Raw genomic sequence first — 19,526 nt, 5'->3', positions numbered from 1 at the left:
CCCGGATTATCCAGGTTTTCGTTTACCAGGTTTCGTTTAGGTTCGGTTTATTGTTACTGTCGTGAAATTTCCATTATTCAAAACGCTACCGAAAATATTTATCATTATTTTCTTGAGTACTCGATAAGCAGCATTTAATCACCAAAATAATCAGCTAAAATTATAAATAATCAACAAGTGAGGACTAGAACAAAAATGATTCTTGTGCTTCGTAGGATATAACAGACTTAGCATGCGAAAACTTAAACAGCAAAAAAAAAAAAAAAAAATCTTTCTCCATCTGGCTTTTTTTTTTCTTTTTTCATTCAAGTGTTTGAATCATTTCCTGTTAGCGGTTAATGTCTCGATAGCGTAAGAAGTTTCTTTTGGTTTTTAAACTATGGAAAAACGTCTTGTGCATTTTATTTTGTTACTCTTGATTAACGTTTATGAAACGATTTTGTTTTTCCGTAACTGTAATATCCCAGAATATTTTTGGCTCTTCGTGTAAATAATTCATAAGTACCTCTATACTTCATTTTCTACACGGGTCAGGTTTTAGTAAATGTATGATTTCTCACATTATTTAAATAATTACTCGTCTTTAAATTATAACATATTTGTGACAGCTCTTTGATACCAAGTGAAGGATAGATATTTATTGTTATATTAACTTTTAACGTTACTTTGTAAAAAAAAAAAAAACTGATCAGAACGCCGACTTTTTTCACACGTTTTTAACGGCCCCCGAGTTAATATTATTTATTTTATGAATTTTTAAGAAAACGATTAAGATTTCATTGGTCCGAAGAGTTTTTCATTTGCTTTTACCGACCCGTGGGTCAAAAGAGACCCACACCAGAAACACTGAGTTAGAGCACTATCAGATAAATTAAAGCAATGAGCACTTCTTAACTATGTTGAAAACTCTGAAACATGATCAAATGCTGTAATTACAAGTTTTAATCATTTCCAGTACTGAGTTCAATGTGAAAAATGTCCAAAACGTAGAATATCATGAATCAAAAGAAAACTATTAAAAAAAAAAAAAAAGAAAAACACACAACTGTATTCAAAAACGGACACAATACGGGGGAGGGGGGGGAGGAGGATCTACAGTAAGGGTGCCATTTCTCTCTCTGAAGGTTCCTTTTTTTTTTCACCCCGGCTGCCTATTTTTTAAAAGGTGCCTGTTTTTCACCCTATTTAGAGGTGCCAATCCGCTCCGTATTGGGTGTCGCTGGTGAACAAGCGTTTCTCCCCTGAAAGGTGCCGAATGCATCCTGTAGTTTTAACAGTGTATCCATATTTCTGAGGAGTTGAAGGTGGGAGGAGGTTCTAACGGAAGTAGGTGTGATGAAAGAAGAGAACAGGGAAGATGAGAGTTTGGCAGATACTTGGCGGGCAAACTAGATATGACTTTTTAAGGCTGAGGGTTTTTTGGTTTATGAGGAAGGTTTTCTTTTTTGTGAGGAAGAGTTAAAGGTTTTCTTGGCGGGGAAATTTTTACAACAGGGTTGTTTTTGCTGAGATCATCCTATACGAGCAACCACTTTCGCTTACCTAACGATAATAGCTAATTAGGATCTGACTTTGAAGTGCTTTACAATTGCTGTACGGAATTTAAGAAAACTATTAATTCAAGTTACAAAAGCAATCCCTAAAAGCAATTTTTTCTATTTGGCATTATTATTATTTTTTAAAGAATAAAGTCAATCCCACGAAATCCCGAAATCCGGCGGGATTGGCTCCTTAAAATCCCGCGGAACTGAAATCGGCATGGGATTGGAAACCCTAGTTGTACTGTAATTTCGCAAAATTATTCGGACTCAATTCCGTTCGAATAACATTTCCTGTTACCGTAACTAAGGACAATGTTGTAATACATAAAATACACCCGCCAGCTCAGTCATTCCATCCGAGGATAGCACTCATCAGCGTGGAATAGGAATGGACTGAGTTGGTGGCAAAAGACCTCTTAAGGGAGCCAAGAGAGTCAAACAAACTGGTAGTTAATGTAGAATTAGCACGCCGGATGAGTGACCGCAGCAATGATGCCCTTCAACTCAAAGATTGATGGCAAAACGGTCACTCATCTGGTGTGATAATTCTTCATTAGCTTCCAGTTTGTTTGACTCTCTTAGCTCCCTTAAGAGGTTTTTCTCCTCCAGCTCAGTCACTTCTTATTCCGAGCTGATGAGTGCTAAAAAACACGAAACTGCCTCTGATGGAATTACTGAGCTGGTAATGTATTTTATGGATTTCTTCCTTGGGGGGGGGGGGGTCCTCGCTTAGGACGGTAACTTAATGCAAAAAGACAATGTTGTAAGTTTGGAGAGCGTATTTGAAAATTTTAATGTGATAAAATAAATTAAACTGAATTAGTAGAGAAGAAATAAATGTGCACGAGTAGTTTACAAATACATAGGTGAGAAAAATTGTGGCAAAAATTTGAGCTCATGCATTTCAGTTTATTAGAGGTTACCAAATATATTTGCATACGTAATAATCGCACAATTTGTAAAAATTTTGAAAATTATTTAAGCGTGCCCAAAAATCTTCAGCACCTAAGTTTTACTCACATTTACTAAAACATAGCTATTCAATGAACCGGAAATACCATCAATTGATTTCTAGGAGAATATTGAAATTGATAGTTGTACACGCATTCAAGAAATTCTCCATAATGACCCAAGTTAGGCTATTTTCTCAAGTATGCTTCCCTTGAATATACATAGTAATAATATTAGTTTCTGCATTTGATTGTAAAATAGTTTTGACAGGATGAATATGTAAGAGGTTTACAAGTTTTTGCTGAACTGTTTGTATTTTGCGAAAAAGAACGGAGGAGGAAAATACTTCGCCTAATTTGTTTTTCAAATAAAGCGATGAATGTGCGTGCTATAATTCCAAAGCGTCAAAAATTAAACATTCGAGCTTTATTACGTTATTCTTACAAGTTTTTATTTCCTGTTGTTGAGATCGCACTGTTTTTAGCTTCAATAAAAACCCTATATCTAATTCAATTTTTCTTATACGGAATTCAAAAATTTTCAATCTGGTTCTTTTCCTTTTTTGGGGAGCTTTTAACCTAGGGATTAAGAAAGCCTTCCTGTACCACAGAGCCAGAGGGACGTAAGTCACAAAAATGTAATTTTACAAGAGAGAGAGGAAAAACTTTTTTCTGGCGCATGCAAAGGATGGGACGCGCGCTCTTTTAAACCTGGTGAAAAATCGAAAATGATTTTTTTATTAAGAATTCCGTTCACATGGCTCAATGCGGAATAGGATTCTACACACAATGCACTAATAAACGGAAAATCGCAATGTTTGGACTTACGTCAGTCTGGCTATGAGGGACAGAATTGATCTTCATGTTGCAAATTCAATAAAACACCATTTCTTTTTTGAAATTTTAGAAGTTTATTTCTTATTTCATGAAAAACATGACATAGAACGATTGCTTTATTCGTGTTAATCTTGTGAATTTCATACATTCATGTGAAAAGGGGGGGGGGGGGATTTGACTTTTGTCAAAAAAATCTCGCATTAAAATTTAAAACACAAGTTGTCGAGAAACAGAAATGTTTTCTCCGTGCCGAACAGTTTCTTGAGATCGAAGCTGAAAATTATTTAAATATTATAACATAAATAAAATACGTATACGAGAGGAGCCAGTCATATACAGCCTCTCATTCAAGCAGCCGGCACATTACCGCAAAATAAAACTGCGTTTCTCTATTCTTGAAGTGCTGTCGTTTATTTATTTGTTATTTATTGTTGAGCTAGATAACCCTTGCGGGCACTGTTATATATTCAGGGTAGGAAAATGGCAGTATCTGCATGCAGGTACGCGTATACATTTTTAACGCATCATTTTCAAAATAATTAATGAACCGATATTTCTAAAAAATCAAATTATTTTGAAAAAAAGCATATCATTTTTATTTATTTTTTTGAAACATTACTCTATTTGGCATTTTAAAATTTCGATTCTTCTTTGTAAGTCTTACGAGAGATGAAAATCTTTTTCACAATTCCTCGTAATAATTTTTTTTTTTTGCGTACGGTTTTTCTAAACTAATTAAGAGCAGATATTTTTCAAACTTTGCAAATTTTAAAAAGTAGCGTGATTTGCTAAGGTCACTGTTCGCTAGCCTTCTACAACATTGCGTCTTCATTTTCACAGAAATAAAATTTTGGAAAAGAAAAAAAAAAAAGTTCCGAAGACTGCAATAAAACTTGGTTCGAAGCATTTTACGAACAATGTCAAAACAAAGAAATAAACTAAATAATTTTGAGCAGGTTTTTGAGCTTTAATAAATATTGTAAAAACCAATTATTTTCGTGAGCCGCAATTTTCGCGAAAGTGAAGATATAGGAGATTTCGCGAATTTTAGATGAACAGAGGCAAAAGTTACAAATTCACCCACCAAAAATATTTCGCGAGATTTAAGTTTTTTCGATTACGAAGGGCTCGTCAAAATAGCGAAAATAAAAACCTTGCGAAAATAAGTTCTTTTACAGTATTTGAATCGTATTGTCAGGTCAGTTCAAAACGTATCGGTATAATAACATCACAATATAAACGTGCCGCACTTTCCAGTACTGTGTACGGGTACAGTCGTACCTGTTTATAGCGAAGACGTATAATGCAAATGTAGGGCTATAACGTAATAACTTCAATTCTTATCTATGTTTCACTGAGTATTATTTAACTTTTAACAACGAAATTGCAGTTATATCTTTTTTTTTTTTTTTTTTTTGTTGTTTTTGATTCTTTCGACTTCCCTATAAATGGGCGCTACTGTATTTGTGCTGGTTTAGCGCTTCTCCTTGATAAAATATATGTACCTCAGAAACGGACTGACGTAAGTCCAAAATTAGCGACTCTCCGTTTATTAGTGCATTGTACGTAGAATCGTATTGCCCATCGAGCCATATGGACGTAATCCAAAAAAAAAAAAAAGTTCTAATATTTTACCAGTGTTAAAAGACCGCGAGTTCGACCCTTTACATGCACCAAGCGATCGTTTTTCCACTCTCCTCTAAAGTAGCGATTATGTGACTTACGTTACTCTGACTCTGAGGTACATTTCTGCGAGGCAAGGAAAGGGCAGTAAATGCAAATTTTTCATTTTTTTTAATAGCATTTTTGTCATCTGTTGTACATCAGTTTTATTGTACAAGCTTGCTTTTTTGATGCCTGCTAAAAAAAAGGAGCATTAAAAACGTCCAATTCCTACATTTATTGAATCCAACACACATGTCTTCAAATATCTCGTAAACTAATTTTTGCAGATACCACCGTTTACCTGCCCACGGCAGTACAGACATAATGATTTGTATTAGAGAAAAAAAAATAAAAATAAATCGTTTAAAATTAAATACCTGCTCCACCACAGTTTCAATGTCTCCATTATGCAGTTCCTCAAGGGTTGGCCTGGGACAGTGTGCGTGCAAGGAGTGCACATTTCTGTAATGATCCAGACGAGGCAAAGCTTCTTGGGTGTAGTAGCACAAACTTCGAATGTTCTTCGAATCGTAAACATTGGAATTTATTGAGTGATCATTGGCGCAAACATGCAAATCTTCTGTCCTCAAGAGACCGTCTTGAGTTGCATTTTCTACGGGCTCTACCTGGAATCGTGATGTTGTCAACTCTTCATTCATATTTCCCAGAAAAAGTAAAAGTTTTTTAAAAAAAATGTATTGCTCTGATTTATTTTTAAAAAAAATCGTAATACTAGCGGAAATGAGTTCGCCGGAACAAAAAAAAAATGGAAATTCGAACGTCACAATAAAACGCGGTTTACTTAATCGAGCCAGGGGGAAGATGTGATCCATGCCGTTTATTCTCCCTCGAGCGCTGTTTTATTTATGCTAACAGCGACCTCTGGTGATCAGGTGGAGGTATTGTCGTCTGCTAGAATATCCTGTGGCAATCCGGAGTTTCTGTGTTCTGAGAAAGCGATTTTAGTTTTCATTTCATCTGGTTTCCTCGTACATTACGAAAGTTGTCCATGATAACCATGCTATCTAAAAATTATTTTAACCGACTCCAGACAGATTTTATTTTCTCTTTTTCTACATTTGGTTCCAAAAATAGTTTTCTATTCGTTAATTTATAATTTTTAAATACATTTCTTAAATTCTATTAAGAACAAACAATTTTTCAAATTTGAGAGCAGCTGAAATTAGCGATAATTTTAAGTAACATTCATCCTATTCCTTGCCTAAACTCAACTAAAATTTTGAAGCATGCAAAGTCGTTTTGTTAATTCTTATTTAATATCAATTTCTTTATTTTTTACGTGTTTATTCGAATTTCTCGGATGCATTTTTTTACGAACTAAGTTTAACTTAGCAAGATTTTGTTCTCTGTTATTTTCAACTCAATGTTCCTACACTCATTTTTGATACAGTAACATTTTATTTTTAATTTCCGTTTGAGTTTGTCATCCTCTTGTAATCTTGATTATTATTGATAATTTGCTACTTTACATTATTTAATGACCATTATTATTATTTTTAAGAAAAAAATCGTTTGCACGGGTTCCACTTTTTTTACTCTTAAGATCCTTTTTCAAATACATACTTAAAATTTAAATGTGAAAAAGAGCTTGAGGAAGGACTTTTTCTTTTTTCAGACATTAAAACGATGGAAATTCAATGATGCCTTCTTTTGTTTCCTTTCAACTTTTTTTTCTTAGTTTTTACTTCTTTTTACAAAAAAGGAAGTATTGTATTCGCGAAAAAAATTTTACTCAAAAATCGATCTTAATTTCCATTTTACTCACCCCCGAATGAATGTTGAGTTTTTTTTCAACACGACCACACGTGGATAAGTGCCTAAAAAACGTATAGACACGCGAAATATCCATTTTGACGATTCCCGAGTTAGTTGCAACGAGTTTTCTCGTGACGTCTGTATGTACGTATGTATGTAAGTGCGTATGTGCGTATGTGCGGATGTGCGTATGTATGTCGCATAGCTCAAGAATGGTATGTCCTAGAAAGTTGTAATTTGGTACGTAGACTCCTAGTGGGGTCTAGTTGTGCACCTTCTCTTTTGGTTGCATTCGGGTGTTTTTAAGTGGGTCTCTTGCCCCTTTTTGAGAGAAATCATTGTTAATGTCGATGTAAACTAAAGTGATGTTACAATTTGGCGGACACTTGGTGATATATCGCCAGTCTTTTGGTCACCAAGTTTTGTCGTCAACTTGGCGACAAATTTGGCGATTTGTTTTTTTTAAAATCTAGTTTCAATTTGGCTACTGTTGATGATATTTAGAAAGTAAACTATTGAATCACATTAAAATTACCAATAATGAGAAAATGACATTAAATTGGAGTAAAAGGAAGTCATGTGAGGCACACATCAGCTCGTTAGTTTACTGTTTCTACCCTGTCGACACCAATTTCTCTCGGGATTGGGTCGAATGTAAGCACGAAATTCGTCTAGTATTAATCGAACGTGCGCATACGCACACTAGGCTCCCCTGTGACCAACCAACTTTAGTTGGATAAATAAATACCTTTGTGCTGAAAAGTAAAGTAAGAAATATGAACGTCAGAAAGCATAAATTGCAGATAACTGCAAACACGAGTTTCGGCGTTACAAGAAACGCCTTTTTCAATGCAAAAATTAATGAGCTTATGGATGAAAAGCTTTAGTTGGATGACTTTTCATCACCTAACAACACACCGTAAAATGATCCAACTATGAGCTATTTTTCAACGTTATCAATGAAAATTCCGGGTACATCTTTGATTTAGAAATTTGAAGATTTTAGCAATGATAGATATACATCTCGTCTTTCAAATGAGATGTTAAAGGAAAAAATCTAAGTAGGAAATAAGAAGAAGGGGAATTTTTCCCCGTGGCCCATAATTGTACCCCTACGGGGTACATAGGTTTAGAAAAATCTCACCAACTAAAGGCTATTTACCTATATTAAGGTCTTAGAAAACACGTAAGTGTGAAAAAATTTAAACGAGATCAACAAAAATTTTGAGAACTTAAGTATGCAATCATAACATTAACTTTCCAAACCTCATCAAAATAAATATTTTTTTAAAATTATCTCAATTTATATTTGGTCCGGATTTCAGTCAGTACCTTCTGCGAAAACTCTTATGAGTACGGGCGATAGGGCGACCCTCAAGCTTTCTTCTGTCTTTTCTTGCATTATTTACAATAAACAATACAAAGTGTGACAAAAGCATCCTTACAGAAAATAAAATGAAGCTCGAAGCCACTAAAAACCGTAAAAAATAGGTGGTCTATTGTTGCACACCAACATTCCCATTTTCGATATATGAGAGCTTGTAAAACTATGAAACATTTTAAGTCAACAAGCGGCTTAATTCATAATTGACAAACTAGTAAAGCAAATCTGAACTTAGCAGATCTTGGAAAACAGTATAAGTCAGCGATCGGCAGTCAAAATTAACTGCCGATCTACTTTCCAAGTTTGACCAACACCAGGATCGACTTCACTGGGTGGTGTTGGTGGGTGAGGGTGGAGGGATTGGTCTCTCCTCGCTGCGCCACTGATAAAATTCTGCTTAAAACAATGTTTTCTTTGCTAAAAATTGATAAAACATTCATACCAAGTCTTATCTGTCAATCCATGCTAATTTTTGCGGATATTATTTTTCAGGAACAAAAGGCAAAAAGATTTTTTTCTTAAATATTTTAAAAACGGTGGCCATTTCAGCCAACTTGATTTTCCCCCAGAAAATAATGTTTATTAATGGTACTTTAACAAAAAAAAAATCGTCAATATAGACAACAAATGAAATTTTGCTCTGCTTTTAAAATCAATGTAATTTTTGTTTAGAAAACGAACTTGAAAACCGATTCTCAGTTAAAGACGTACTTGCATCATGATCGAACTTCCAGGGCAAGTCATTCATAATATTTCTCACCCCCGTGTACAGTTTTCATTACAAAGTCTTTAATTTGGGCCAAATTTAAGTTAAATTCATTCATGCGTACATAAACGAGTTTTTCATCAAGGTTAACAGCATATCATTGTTCCAGTGGAACCTTGACGCAATGCAAAAAGTGTAACTTTACAGGAGAATCGAATATACCTACTTGTACAAAATTATTTTATTCATTACTTCATGCAATGAAACATGGTGGAGTTACTGCCCTGGTGGCTAAAAGTTGAAAAACAAATCTGTCAGTGCTCTTCCTAATGGGTGTAACCACGTTTGGACCGTTTGGACCCAGTGTGACGGCAATAACTCATTTTCAATTAATTTTGCAGCTACGGCAATATTCAACCGGAACAGCGACATGGAATGTTGGCATATTCATAAAACTGCAACATGTTCGTTTCGAAAACAAACTTGAAACTTGACTCGTAGAGACGTAAAGTCTGAATGTATGACCATTTTGATCGAACTACCAGGCCAAGTTCATTCATAATATTTCTAAATCGAAAACCTACGCGCAGAGTTTTAATTACAAGATCTGTCCAATCCGTGCCAAATTTTAAGTTTCATTTATTCCAGTGTACATAACCGACACTTTATCATCAAGGTCAACAACATGAGGAATGTTGACATATTCATAAATCTCCTGCAATGTTTGTTTAGTCAACAAACTTGAAACTCGGATCTTTAAAACCTACAGTCTGAATGTGTACTCATCATGAACGAACTTACAGGCAAGTCATTTAAATTATTAACTCTAAAGTACGCATGTAAAATATCCTTCATAAATTTGTCTTAAGTTGTATTTCTTTATGTCTAACCGTATGTTCATCGTCAAGACTGACAGCATATAAAACTTTATAGTATACTTATAAAACGAACTTGAAAATCGGTGCAGTCAAGTGCCCATACTTGGGACAGTTTTGAACGTTTACCTTTAGTAGCATATTAATCTTATGTTTTCTATTCGAGCGAAGTATTCAGTTTTTAGGATGGGCCTTAGTACTACTTCACCTCAAGACAAGGTATAGATGTGTAGATATGTCCGTTTAAAAATAAAACAAAAAATTTTTCATTGTTCCAAGTTTGAGAAACCCCCCCCCCCTCCTCCTTAACTTGGGACACTTATTGTTTTGATTTTTCTTTCATGTATTTAGCAATAGATAATAGTTTGGGACACCAATTCTCATTTTAAAGAAGATTATTTTACAACCCAATAAAGAAAAAATATCATTAGATAGAAAAAATAGAAATAATATAATCTTGTAAACCCTCAGAGAATTCAGAATATACACTTGCCTCTGTAAACACTGAATCTCTCCCCAGCGTTCTTAACTCTTTTGAATGAACTATTTCTGCTTTCTCCTCGATATTTGAAAACGTAAAAGCAATTGATGAACCCAAATAATTATTAACAAGAGCTTATTTTTAGCTCCCCGTGTTCCTTATTTCACATCTTTTTACATTCATTTTAATTCCTTCATAATACGTAAAATTGACTAGAAATAAATTAGCCTCATCTATACTTTGAGACTCATTTTCATTACTAAACTTAATATATGTAATATTTTGGCAAAACGTCTTTTGCTCATCAGTAGTTTCAATTTTTTTTATAATGACAACTGATCTGTCTTACTATGGTATGACACATTTATTGTCATAAGAATAGCCCTCAATTTATAAAATTTTGTATCTGTACGCTTTTGTTAATACAATTATACAGTTTATTTCCTCAATATTCCTTATAGACACTTTTTATGCATTAGTTTCCTTACTTGGAACGGTATCCTAAGTTTGGAGCGTATTTGCAATTCCTCAAATTTATGAATAAATAAGTTCAACTGAATTAGTTGGGTGGAATTGAATTTGCCCAAATAAGGCACAAGTCCATAGCTGAGATGAATTGTGAAACAAATTCAAACTAATGCTGCTTATTTAGCGTAGGTAACCAAAGTTATTTCCATACTTATAAATCGCATATTTTTTCAAAATTTTGAAAATCATAAAAGTAACGCATAAAACTGATGCATCAAAGTTCAACTCACATAACTTCATTAGATAAATATTCATTTATTCTGTAATACCATTTATTTCTTGCAGGTGAAATACCAACAGGTGTGCCAGCTCTCAAAATTAAATTTGGCGAAATGTCTCAAGTTAGGGTACTGTCCTAAGTATGGGCACTTGACTGTAATGTTCGTTTATAAAACAAACTTGAAACTCTGTCAGTTACAGACGTGCAGTCTGCACGTCTACTCATGAACGAGCTTCCAGGCAAGTCATTCATAATATTTGTTGTTCCCCAACCTGCTGCAAAATACACACATTACAGAAGCAAGAAGAAGAAGCAAGTCTAGTTCTACTGTGGCGATAATCCTGCGATTATTTATGGAGATGAAGGTGAAAGGTACGAGACAAGTACTTATCACGCTTTGACAGAATGTGAAAGAAAGATTCGAAACGTTAATGCCAGAGTCTTGTGAAGGATTATCACTTTTATAGCTCAGTTTTATTTTGTTTTGGCGGGAGCGGTTTCTATTTCAGGAGCTTAACAAAAAAATGAAATATAAAATTCTTCCCTAATATTTGATATTATGCTAGCAAAAGGCTTGTTCCAAAACTGAAGCTTCAAATTAAATGAATTGGTTCAACTCTTTGATTTCTCAGTAATTTTCCTTTCGCAAAAAGGTTTTTAAATGCAGAAGAGTTTTATTTATTCATGCAACTGGCATCCCATTTTTAAATATTTAATTGAAATGACAATGAAAATAATACAAGGCCTAGCAATTTAATTTCCTGACTTCAAAACACAATGAAACCCATTTGGGACAATGAGATGTAAGTGCCAAACAAAACGGGTAAGTGACAAAGGAATGTAAGTGCCAAAATTAAAAATTTGGAGACACCCAGTATAACTGGTAGTGAACCTATCTTCTGTCTTGGGGCAAGATATTCAGAATAAATGAAAAATGAATATAATAGTAACCCTGGTAGGTGCTGCTGTACAGCATGAAACTTTTCACTGAAACAGTTAGAAAAACTTTTCAATGAAAGTCTACCTAGGACCGGAACTTTAAACGCGTTTAACTCAAAACATGAAAATGTCCACTTATATCCTTCTACTTTTCACTGCTTCATTTCTTGAATCAAAATGATTTTTTCCTTTGCACTGTACCAGTAGGTACTTGGTGCACTGTACCAGTAGGTACAGTGAACCAAGTAGGGGCTGTCAAGTGCCTTAACTTGGGACATTTTGCCGAATTTTGTTTTGAGAGTTGGTGCACTTGTCAGTATTCCATTAGAAATAAATAAATGTTGTTACAGAATAAATGAATTATCTTTTGAAGCTATGTGAGTTAAATTTCGATGCATCAGCTTTATGGGTGAGTTAGTTATTTTGAAAATTTTGACAAAAACGCGATTTTAAGGATACTTTGCTCAAACAGAAAACATATGATTAATGTGCTTGTGAAAGGTAAAATTTCAAAACCATCCCACGTGTGACAATTCGACTGTGCATGCAAGGCATACTTGAAATTTAGACCTTTAATTAGGACTTCCTGCTCTCTTTCCCAATTCAATTCAGGGCAGTCCAGGGTCAAGGCAGGCCCTTTGTCAGTTCGGTAGACTTTTAAGTCTACCGAACTGACTTCTGTGCACTTCCTCCTCCAGAGGCGTGCACAGAAATTTTGGGGCTGTCACAAATGCTTTTTTTTTGGGCCCCCACCATATTGTTTACCCATATTTTCAACCCTAGGTTAAAAAATATTGGGCCCCATTTAAGCTCGGGCCCGTGCCAACTGGTGTCCCTTCTCCCCTTTGTGAACGACCCTGCCCACCTCCCCCTAAAACTCTTATAAAACTTACATTGTACTGATTTCGAGCCGGGGACTCCCCAAAGGCTGGGCCCCTAGTTTCAGATTAGGCGAGTATTTTGTTACCAAGATGTGCCAAATTCAGCTCCTCGATACATCCTGAGCAAAAAATGCAAAAATCACGTTTCGCGCGTTTTTGTAGCATAATTTTCAAGATCATTTTTGTGACTGATATGTTTCTTGTCTTGCATTTATTTAATGCCGAATTCAGTATCATGGAAGTTTTTTGTTATTGCTTGTGTTTTTTTTTTCGTAGTTCTACTGCATACTGTTAATACCTTAAGTATGAGAAAAAAATAACACTTAGTCTACTCTCTTTCATTTTCTGCACTACTTGTGATTGAAAAAAAGTTTGTTTCGAGAAATATTTCGCTGCATTTATTTTTAACTTAAAACGGGTGTGTCCTACAAAGTTATAATCATTTTGTAAGACTTTGCAATCAACTGCTGAAAAGTGTAAATAAAGAGCTTCAAATAATTTCAACTGTTCGAGAGTCTTTGAAAATTATTTAAGTTTTTGAAATTCCTTGAAAAGTTCTTCAATTTTGGATCTTATCAAGAAAATCAAGTATGAATTGTCCAAATGGCCAGAATATTACTCTTCCGTTCTTATTTTCTGAATGTCTACACCATTTCTTTTAAACTGTTTTGTACAATTTTCATACTGTAGTGTATTTATAAAAAAAAAAAAAAATGGGGGTATGGGGAGTGATTAAAAACAAACTTCACTAAAAGCCGATATGAGCAGATGGCGGGGTGCTTCTCTTTTCTCCTCTGTCGTTTTTCCTCTCTGTCCATTAAGTTCCACGATTTGTTGAGCAAGCAATTTTTATTTTGTTTGACTGATTTGCAAAAGAATGTACAACTTTTCAAAGACTTTGTTTGCTTTTTTTTTTCATATTTTTGTAGTCTCAATTACCTAATGTAAGGCCTGAAAATACAGATTTTTTTTTTCAAAAATTTCTCGGGGGAAGGCCCCCGGACTCCCTGAAATTATGGATGTTCTACATCCGACTTAAAGGGACACTCTCCTGTTATCCTTACCACTACAAGGTGAATAAGAAATTAAAATAACAACAGTCCAAACAGTGGAATCATTAAAAATCGAGACAAAAGTCTTCTATGTTAACATTTGTATGCGTTTGGTGTGTCTATATATACTATGTGTGTGTGTGTGTTAGGGCAATGTACTAATCTGGGCCCCTCCCGAAAAAAATTTCTGGATACGGCCTTGCTCTGATTCAAACCCGTCAAGTCGTGAATAAAAATAAAGATTTTGACCGTAAGGGCAATGTGAGCTGTTAGCTACCTGATGTGCTTGCCAGAACTGTAAAGCAAAACTTTAGATATATGTGTACAGCAGTGGGGCCCAACCTTTTTCTATCTGAGGGCCGCATATTAAAATGATTCTCACGGGCCAGAACACATGTAAAGTTTCAAGATGTTTAAAAAGTTAGGAAAAGTATGGGAAAATGTAGAGAAGGAAAGATAATTAAAAACCAATAGTTGTTGTTATCAATTACTATGCTTCTTTTTTTTAATGCATCTGTTTTTCAGAAAGAGTATTTGGTTCCAAATTTGTAATATTATCATTAATCGTGCTCTTCTATTGAAACGAATCGTGCTAACATTAAACAAAACAATGTCCACACGGATTAGCTTCGTGGGCTGGATTTGAACCGCGAGCGGCAGGCTAGGTCCCACTGGTCTAACAGATTGTGAATAATGAATGGGTGCTTTGCTGCATTTAAAAATCTGGAAGGTATGTTGCCGAACCATGTGTTACGAACTTTTGATCTTTGTAGTTATTTACATTATTGTAAAGAACAACGACGTTCAATAGCAGTGACGTCTGAACTAAATCAACGCATGGCATCTCCATTTTTTGTTCTTGATTCCAATGAAGTTAAGTGCACATTTTTTTTTTACAATCGTTTAAAATAATCTGAATAATTAGCTTTCGATGATTTTGAACGTGCAAGCATCTTTTTACACAATGCGTTATGAGTGCCAATTACAGTCGCCGATAGATATCTTTGGCAGTATCTCTGAAATCCAAGGAGTAAAACTTTAGCTTCGTCGAAATGAGACAGCCTCCTGCACTCGAAACAAGACTTCAAAGACACTTGGCAAGCGGCAGCGCCGTAGCAGATTTGGCACTTAGAGCAGGATTAGTAAATGGAGGGAGCAAGTCCGATCATTGGTTTAGCAAAGAATCCAAGTCAGGTGACTCAACAACGACGAATGGTTGGTAAGCTTTTCAGTGAAACTACCGAAAGAAACCAGATTTCTTCCACTGCTTTGCTTTAAAATCTATCACGTGACTTGGGGGTCTTTGCTTCACCAATAAAAGTCTTCACTCCCTCCATTTTATCTCTTCTCAATAATTTGGCAAGACATATGGCGCACCACTAGAAGGCCTGCCGCATTACAACAGAATTTCAAAGCAATCGCAAATAAGTTTCACATTTAAAAAAGAAAAAAAAAACTTTTTTTTAATATCCAAAATATTTTTTTACTATCTCTTTTATAAATCAATTCTTTTAATCTCATGTATTTAGTATTCTCTGCTTGGGGTAGAGACTGCTTGGGGGTAGAGATAAGATCGTAAAGACAAATGGAAGTTTTGTTTTGTAAAATACCGATCCCATTGTATGCATTTCATTAATACGGTTTGAGGAGTAGCTGACAGTACTTTATCGTTACGTTCTTAGTTTCAACTGGAACTCAACTGAATTCGTTACCTAGCTACCACACAAAGATTCACTGCTTATTTTTAATATCGATGATAAAAAAGGCATATTTCAATTTTTGACGTATCTAATGGGGTTTTTTTGTGTGATTATCTTCTTATTTAGATCAAAAGAAGTTAAAATATTTAAACAAAGATAGCCGATTGATGTGAAGAACCTCTTTCGATTAATTTTTGTTTTGTGAATACCTGGAGTGTCATTTGTTTTTGCGCACGATTCGTAACAACGCGCATCTTATCATAGAGAAATTTACAATGTATCACAATTTAAATTTAATTCTTGCTATCTACTGTTTCGGGGAGTGAAATACGCTGATTGTTAATGCGGTATTAAGTAGGGTTGTGGAGTCAGAGTACTGGAGTTGCGGTGGAACTGAATTTGGGGTAAAGGAGTCGAGTCGGGAGTGAAAGGCTTTAAAATCGGAGTCGATCATTTTCCCTCCGAGTCCGCAACTATGCTAAAAGGCTGCAAAGACAGAGAGAGATAGAAAGACTTCTACACTTCTCTCCGAAATGGTTGCAAGACCTTCTCGGTTTTCTGCGAAGGCAGAATCACAGTCGAGGAGTTGGGCTGGTACTGATTTTGGGGTAAAGGAGTCAGAGTCAATAGTTCTAGATTTCAGTAGTCGAAGTTGGCCATTTTTTCTTCGACTCCGCATCCGCAGTCATTTTGTTATTTATTTAATATTTGTTTTGCTGAGCTAACCATAATTTTTATCACTTTCACGTCAGTGTATGAAATTTTAATATTATTAGAGCTGCAACTTCAAACTACACTGATCAAAACAATTAAAGGATATTGTAAATTTTTGTCCAAAAAAAGATATTAGCAAATATTTTTTTTGCATAGAATCGAAGAAGGGAGTTACAAATCCAAATTCTTCTTAATTTCAAGCGTCGCTGTATGCAAATTTTGAGTTTGACGTCGAAGACGACGTTTCAGTGGCGGCGAATGAGATTTCGCTCTTAACTTATTGTAAGACAAAGCAGAAAATAATGATAGACATTCAGTAAGAGCGTTGTTTCGATGAATGTGATGCCTCAACGAACTCATTCAACGGAATCAGAAGCTTCTAAATTGGTTGTCAGGCTAGAGGGAAGCCAAACGCAAGCCAAGGAAGCAGAAGATATTGAAGTTTTGCAAAGTATGATTTCTACGAGATGGAAACGGTTTTTAGAGACTGGAAATGCTGGCCGAAGATCAGGGCAAGGTCGCAGACGGTCAACAACGCTCAACGAAGACCGTTATTTAGCTTTAACGACTCCAAGGCACCGAAGTATGAATACCACCTCACTACAATGACAGCTTCGCTCGGGTACTGGCACCACAATTTTGACACAAACTGTCCGAAATCGCCTTCACGCTGTAAGTCTGTATGCTCGTCGACCAATGGTCTGTGTCACATTAGCTGCGAGACACCGTCGCGATACAGGGAGTGGGTTACAGAGCATGTGAATTGGAGAAGAAATGAATGGAGCAATATTTTTTTCTCTGATGAGTCCCGTTCTTGTCTTTATCCATTTAATGGCGTATTTTCATCTAGAGGGAGCTTAGCACTAGAAACAATCCAGCGTTCGCGCCCGAAAGTGTCAAATTTGGTGGTGGTGGTGTGATGATGCATGCTGGCATCTCCATCGATGGGCGCACCGAGCTGCATGTCATTCCGAATAGAACTCTGACCGGTCGTCAAAGTAAGGATGAGATCCTCACACCTATTGTAGTCCCTTACCCTGCAGCAATTGGAGGTGATTTCATGTTAATGGACGAAAATTGCAGACCACATCGTTCTTACTTGATGAATGATTTTCTTTTGGCGGAAGGAATCATACGAATGGAATGGCCAGCGCGTTCTCCAGATATGAACCCAATAGAACATGTTTGGGACATTCTAGGCAACGAGTTTTTGGACGCCTACCACCTCCGAAAACTCTCCAAGAACCGGAAAGAGCGCTTCAGGAGGAGTGGGGCAGAATACCCCAGTCCCTCATTAATAGCCTCATTAATTCCATGCCTCAGAGGTGTTTTACACTGCTGGCCGTCCGGGGTTATCATACCCCCTATTAGAAGCAATTTTCTTTTAAGAAAACCCCAATTTTTTATCGCTTTTCTCATACGCACAAAGTGCGTTTTTTTCCCTTTTGTACTCAAAAGTTGAAAAAAAAGTATTTTTTCCTGCCATACAAATGTAATTTTGGTCTCAAATAGTTTGCTAACGCCTGTCGATAATGTATCAATCATCCAAAAAGTTCTCCAGTTTCAAAATCAACCCAAAACCTCAATATCCTTTAATTGTTTTGAGCAGTGTACTTCCTTCACCACTAAATGGAAAAATCAAAAGGAATCTTTAAAGTTTAACTGATTGCCGTGCCCAAAAACAAGTCTTTTTGGACCACATGCGGTTCGCGAAGCAGTTCCATGCGACCTGTAGTTTTGTTCAATGTTACAAATAAAAAATTAAAAACAATCTCAAAGAAGAAAAATTTTTAGAAAATTGCCCCGCGCTGGGGCTACTTGGTCCCACTCAGCAAATTCATTAGAAAAAGCTATAAAACAGGTGGTGGTATCAAGAAGGACTAATGTCATAATAAACTCAAAACCTACATTCTAGTGAGCAAACTATTTATATAAATTGCAAATTATTTATATAAATTAATATAAAATCAACGTATACATAAAATATGTGTTTAGGCAAACATAATTTCTCCAATAGAAACATAATCTAACTACAGCTAAAACCAATTGAAATGCTCATGGGTGTTTTTTTTTCTCTGACATTATTTAATACCTGCTCTTCCTAGCTAATAAATACTACAAGATGCCTTGGCTTGTTTTGTGAACGATCTTTTAATTTACTTTTTAGATTCATATACTTAAGTCAAAATGGGCTGATGCCACTCTCTAAAACAATTCTCCGCAATTAGTTGAATCTAGACACAATTATAATTTTTCTTTTTAATATTCCGCAATATTTCCTACTTCAAGCGGTTCTCTTTTACTTTCAGACCCTGTTTATTCCCAGATCTTCAAAAAATGGGTATAAATAGTAACTAAACTCTTTATTTAAAGAGATTACAAACGTTACTGAACATAATTTAGTGATGAAATGTGGTTTGGGGCTGTTTGAACGCTGGGTTCAAGTAGCCCCATTTTAAGGCAACCAGTACACTTTTACTAATTTATATTAGTTACTGTGTCAATTATATACAGGTAGTTATCAAAATAATGGAAACACTTGAGATTTATAAAGAATTCTTTATTCTGTAGGACCGCCTTTGGCATGTAATACAGCTTGGATCCGCCGAGAAATAGATTCATACACCTGTTGAATGGTGTTCAGTGGAATTTTGTACCGTTCTTCGTGGAGATATTGTGAAAGCTCTGGGCGAGACGCTGGTTGGGGATATCGATTGCTATAAAATAGACCATAGCGGTTGAATTATATTAAGGTCAGGTGACAGTGCTGCCCAAAGCAGATGTCTAACTGCATCTTTGTGTTCATCAAACCATGATTGGACAAGTCCCGTTGCATGGATAGGTGCATTATCATCTTGGAAAATTCCATCTCCTTCAGGACACAAAGTTTGCATCATAGAATGGATCTGATCAGCTAAAATGTCTTTAGACTTCTCTCCAGTGATCCCTCCTTTCATGGTTAGGACTGGTTCAGCGAATGGCTACCCATATTATGACAAATCCTCTTCCATGTTTGACAGTTGGAAGGAGAGAATCACGATAGTACTCTTGTACCCGTCTAGTAGAAGGGAAAAGTGTTAAAGACGATTCGTCAGACCATATTTCTCTCTTCCACTCATCAATCAACCAGGATTTGTGAGTGTGGCACCACTGTAGACCAGCTTTAGCATTAACATCTGTATAACCTCAATTAGAAAAAGGCGGGAATCGCAGAATTTTTCTTTTATGCTCCAGCCTCTACCTAGTGTTGCTACCTGTCATGGAGAAAGTTTTTTAA

The 19,526-nt window shown here is 35.6% G+C and overlaps 1 protein-coding gene across 1 annotated transcript in view; it reads right to left on the bottom strand.

Moving 5' to 3' along the window:
• LOC129224756 (solute carrier family 12 member 2-like) overlaps nt 1–5,652 on the bottom strand; it is a 273,588-nt gene extending 267,936 nt beyond the window's left edge. Inside the window, exon 1 of the mRNA XM_054859303.1 lies at nt 5,371–5,652. Coding sequence (XP_054715278.1) covers nt 5,371–5,652 — 282 coding nt within the window. The remainder of the gene's footprint in view (nt 1–5,370) is intronic.
• Nucleotides 5,653–19,526: the final 13,874 nt, after the last annotated feature.

Source organism: Uloborus diversus, chromosome 6 (assembly GCF_026930045.1).
Source record: "Uloborus diversus isolate 005 chromosome 6, Udiv.v.3.1, whole genome shotgun sequence".
Lineage (NCBI taxonomy): Eukaryota > Metazoa > Arthropoda > Arachnida > Araneae > Uloboridae > Uloborus > Uloborus diversus.
The sequence above is the reverse complement of the archived record's forward strand: the minus strand, read 5'-3'. Positions and strand labels throughout refer to the sequence as shown.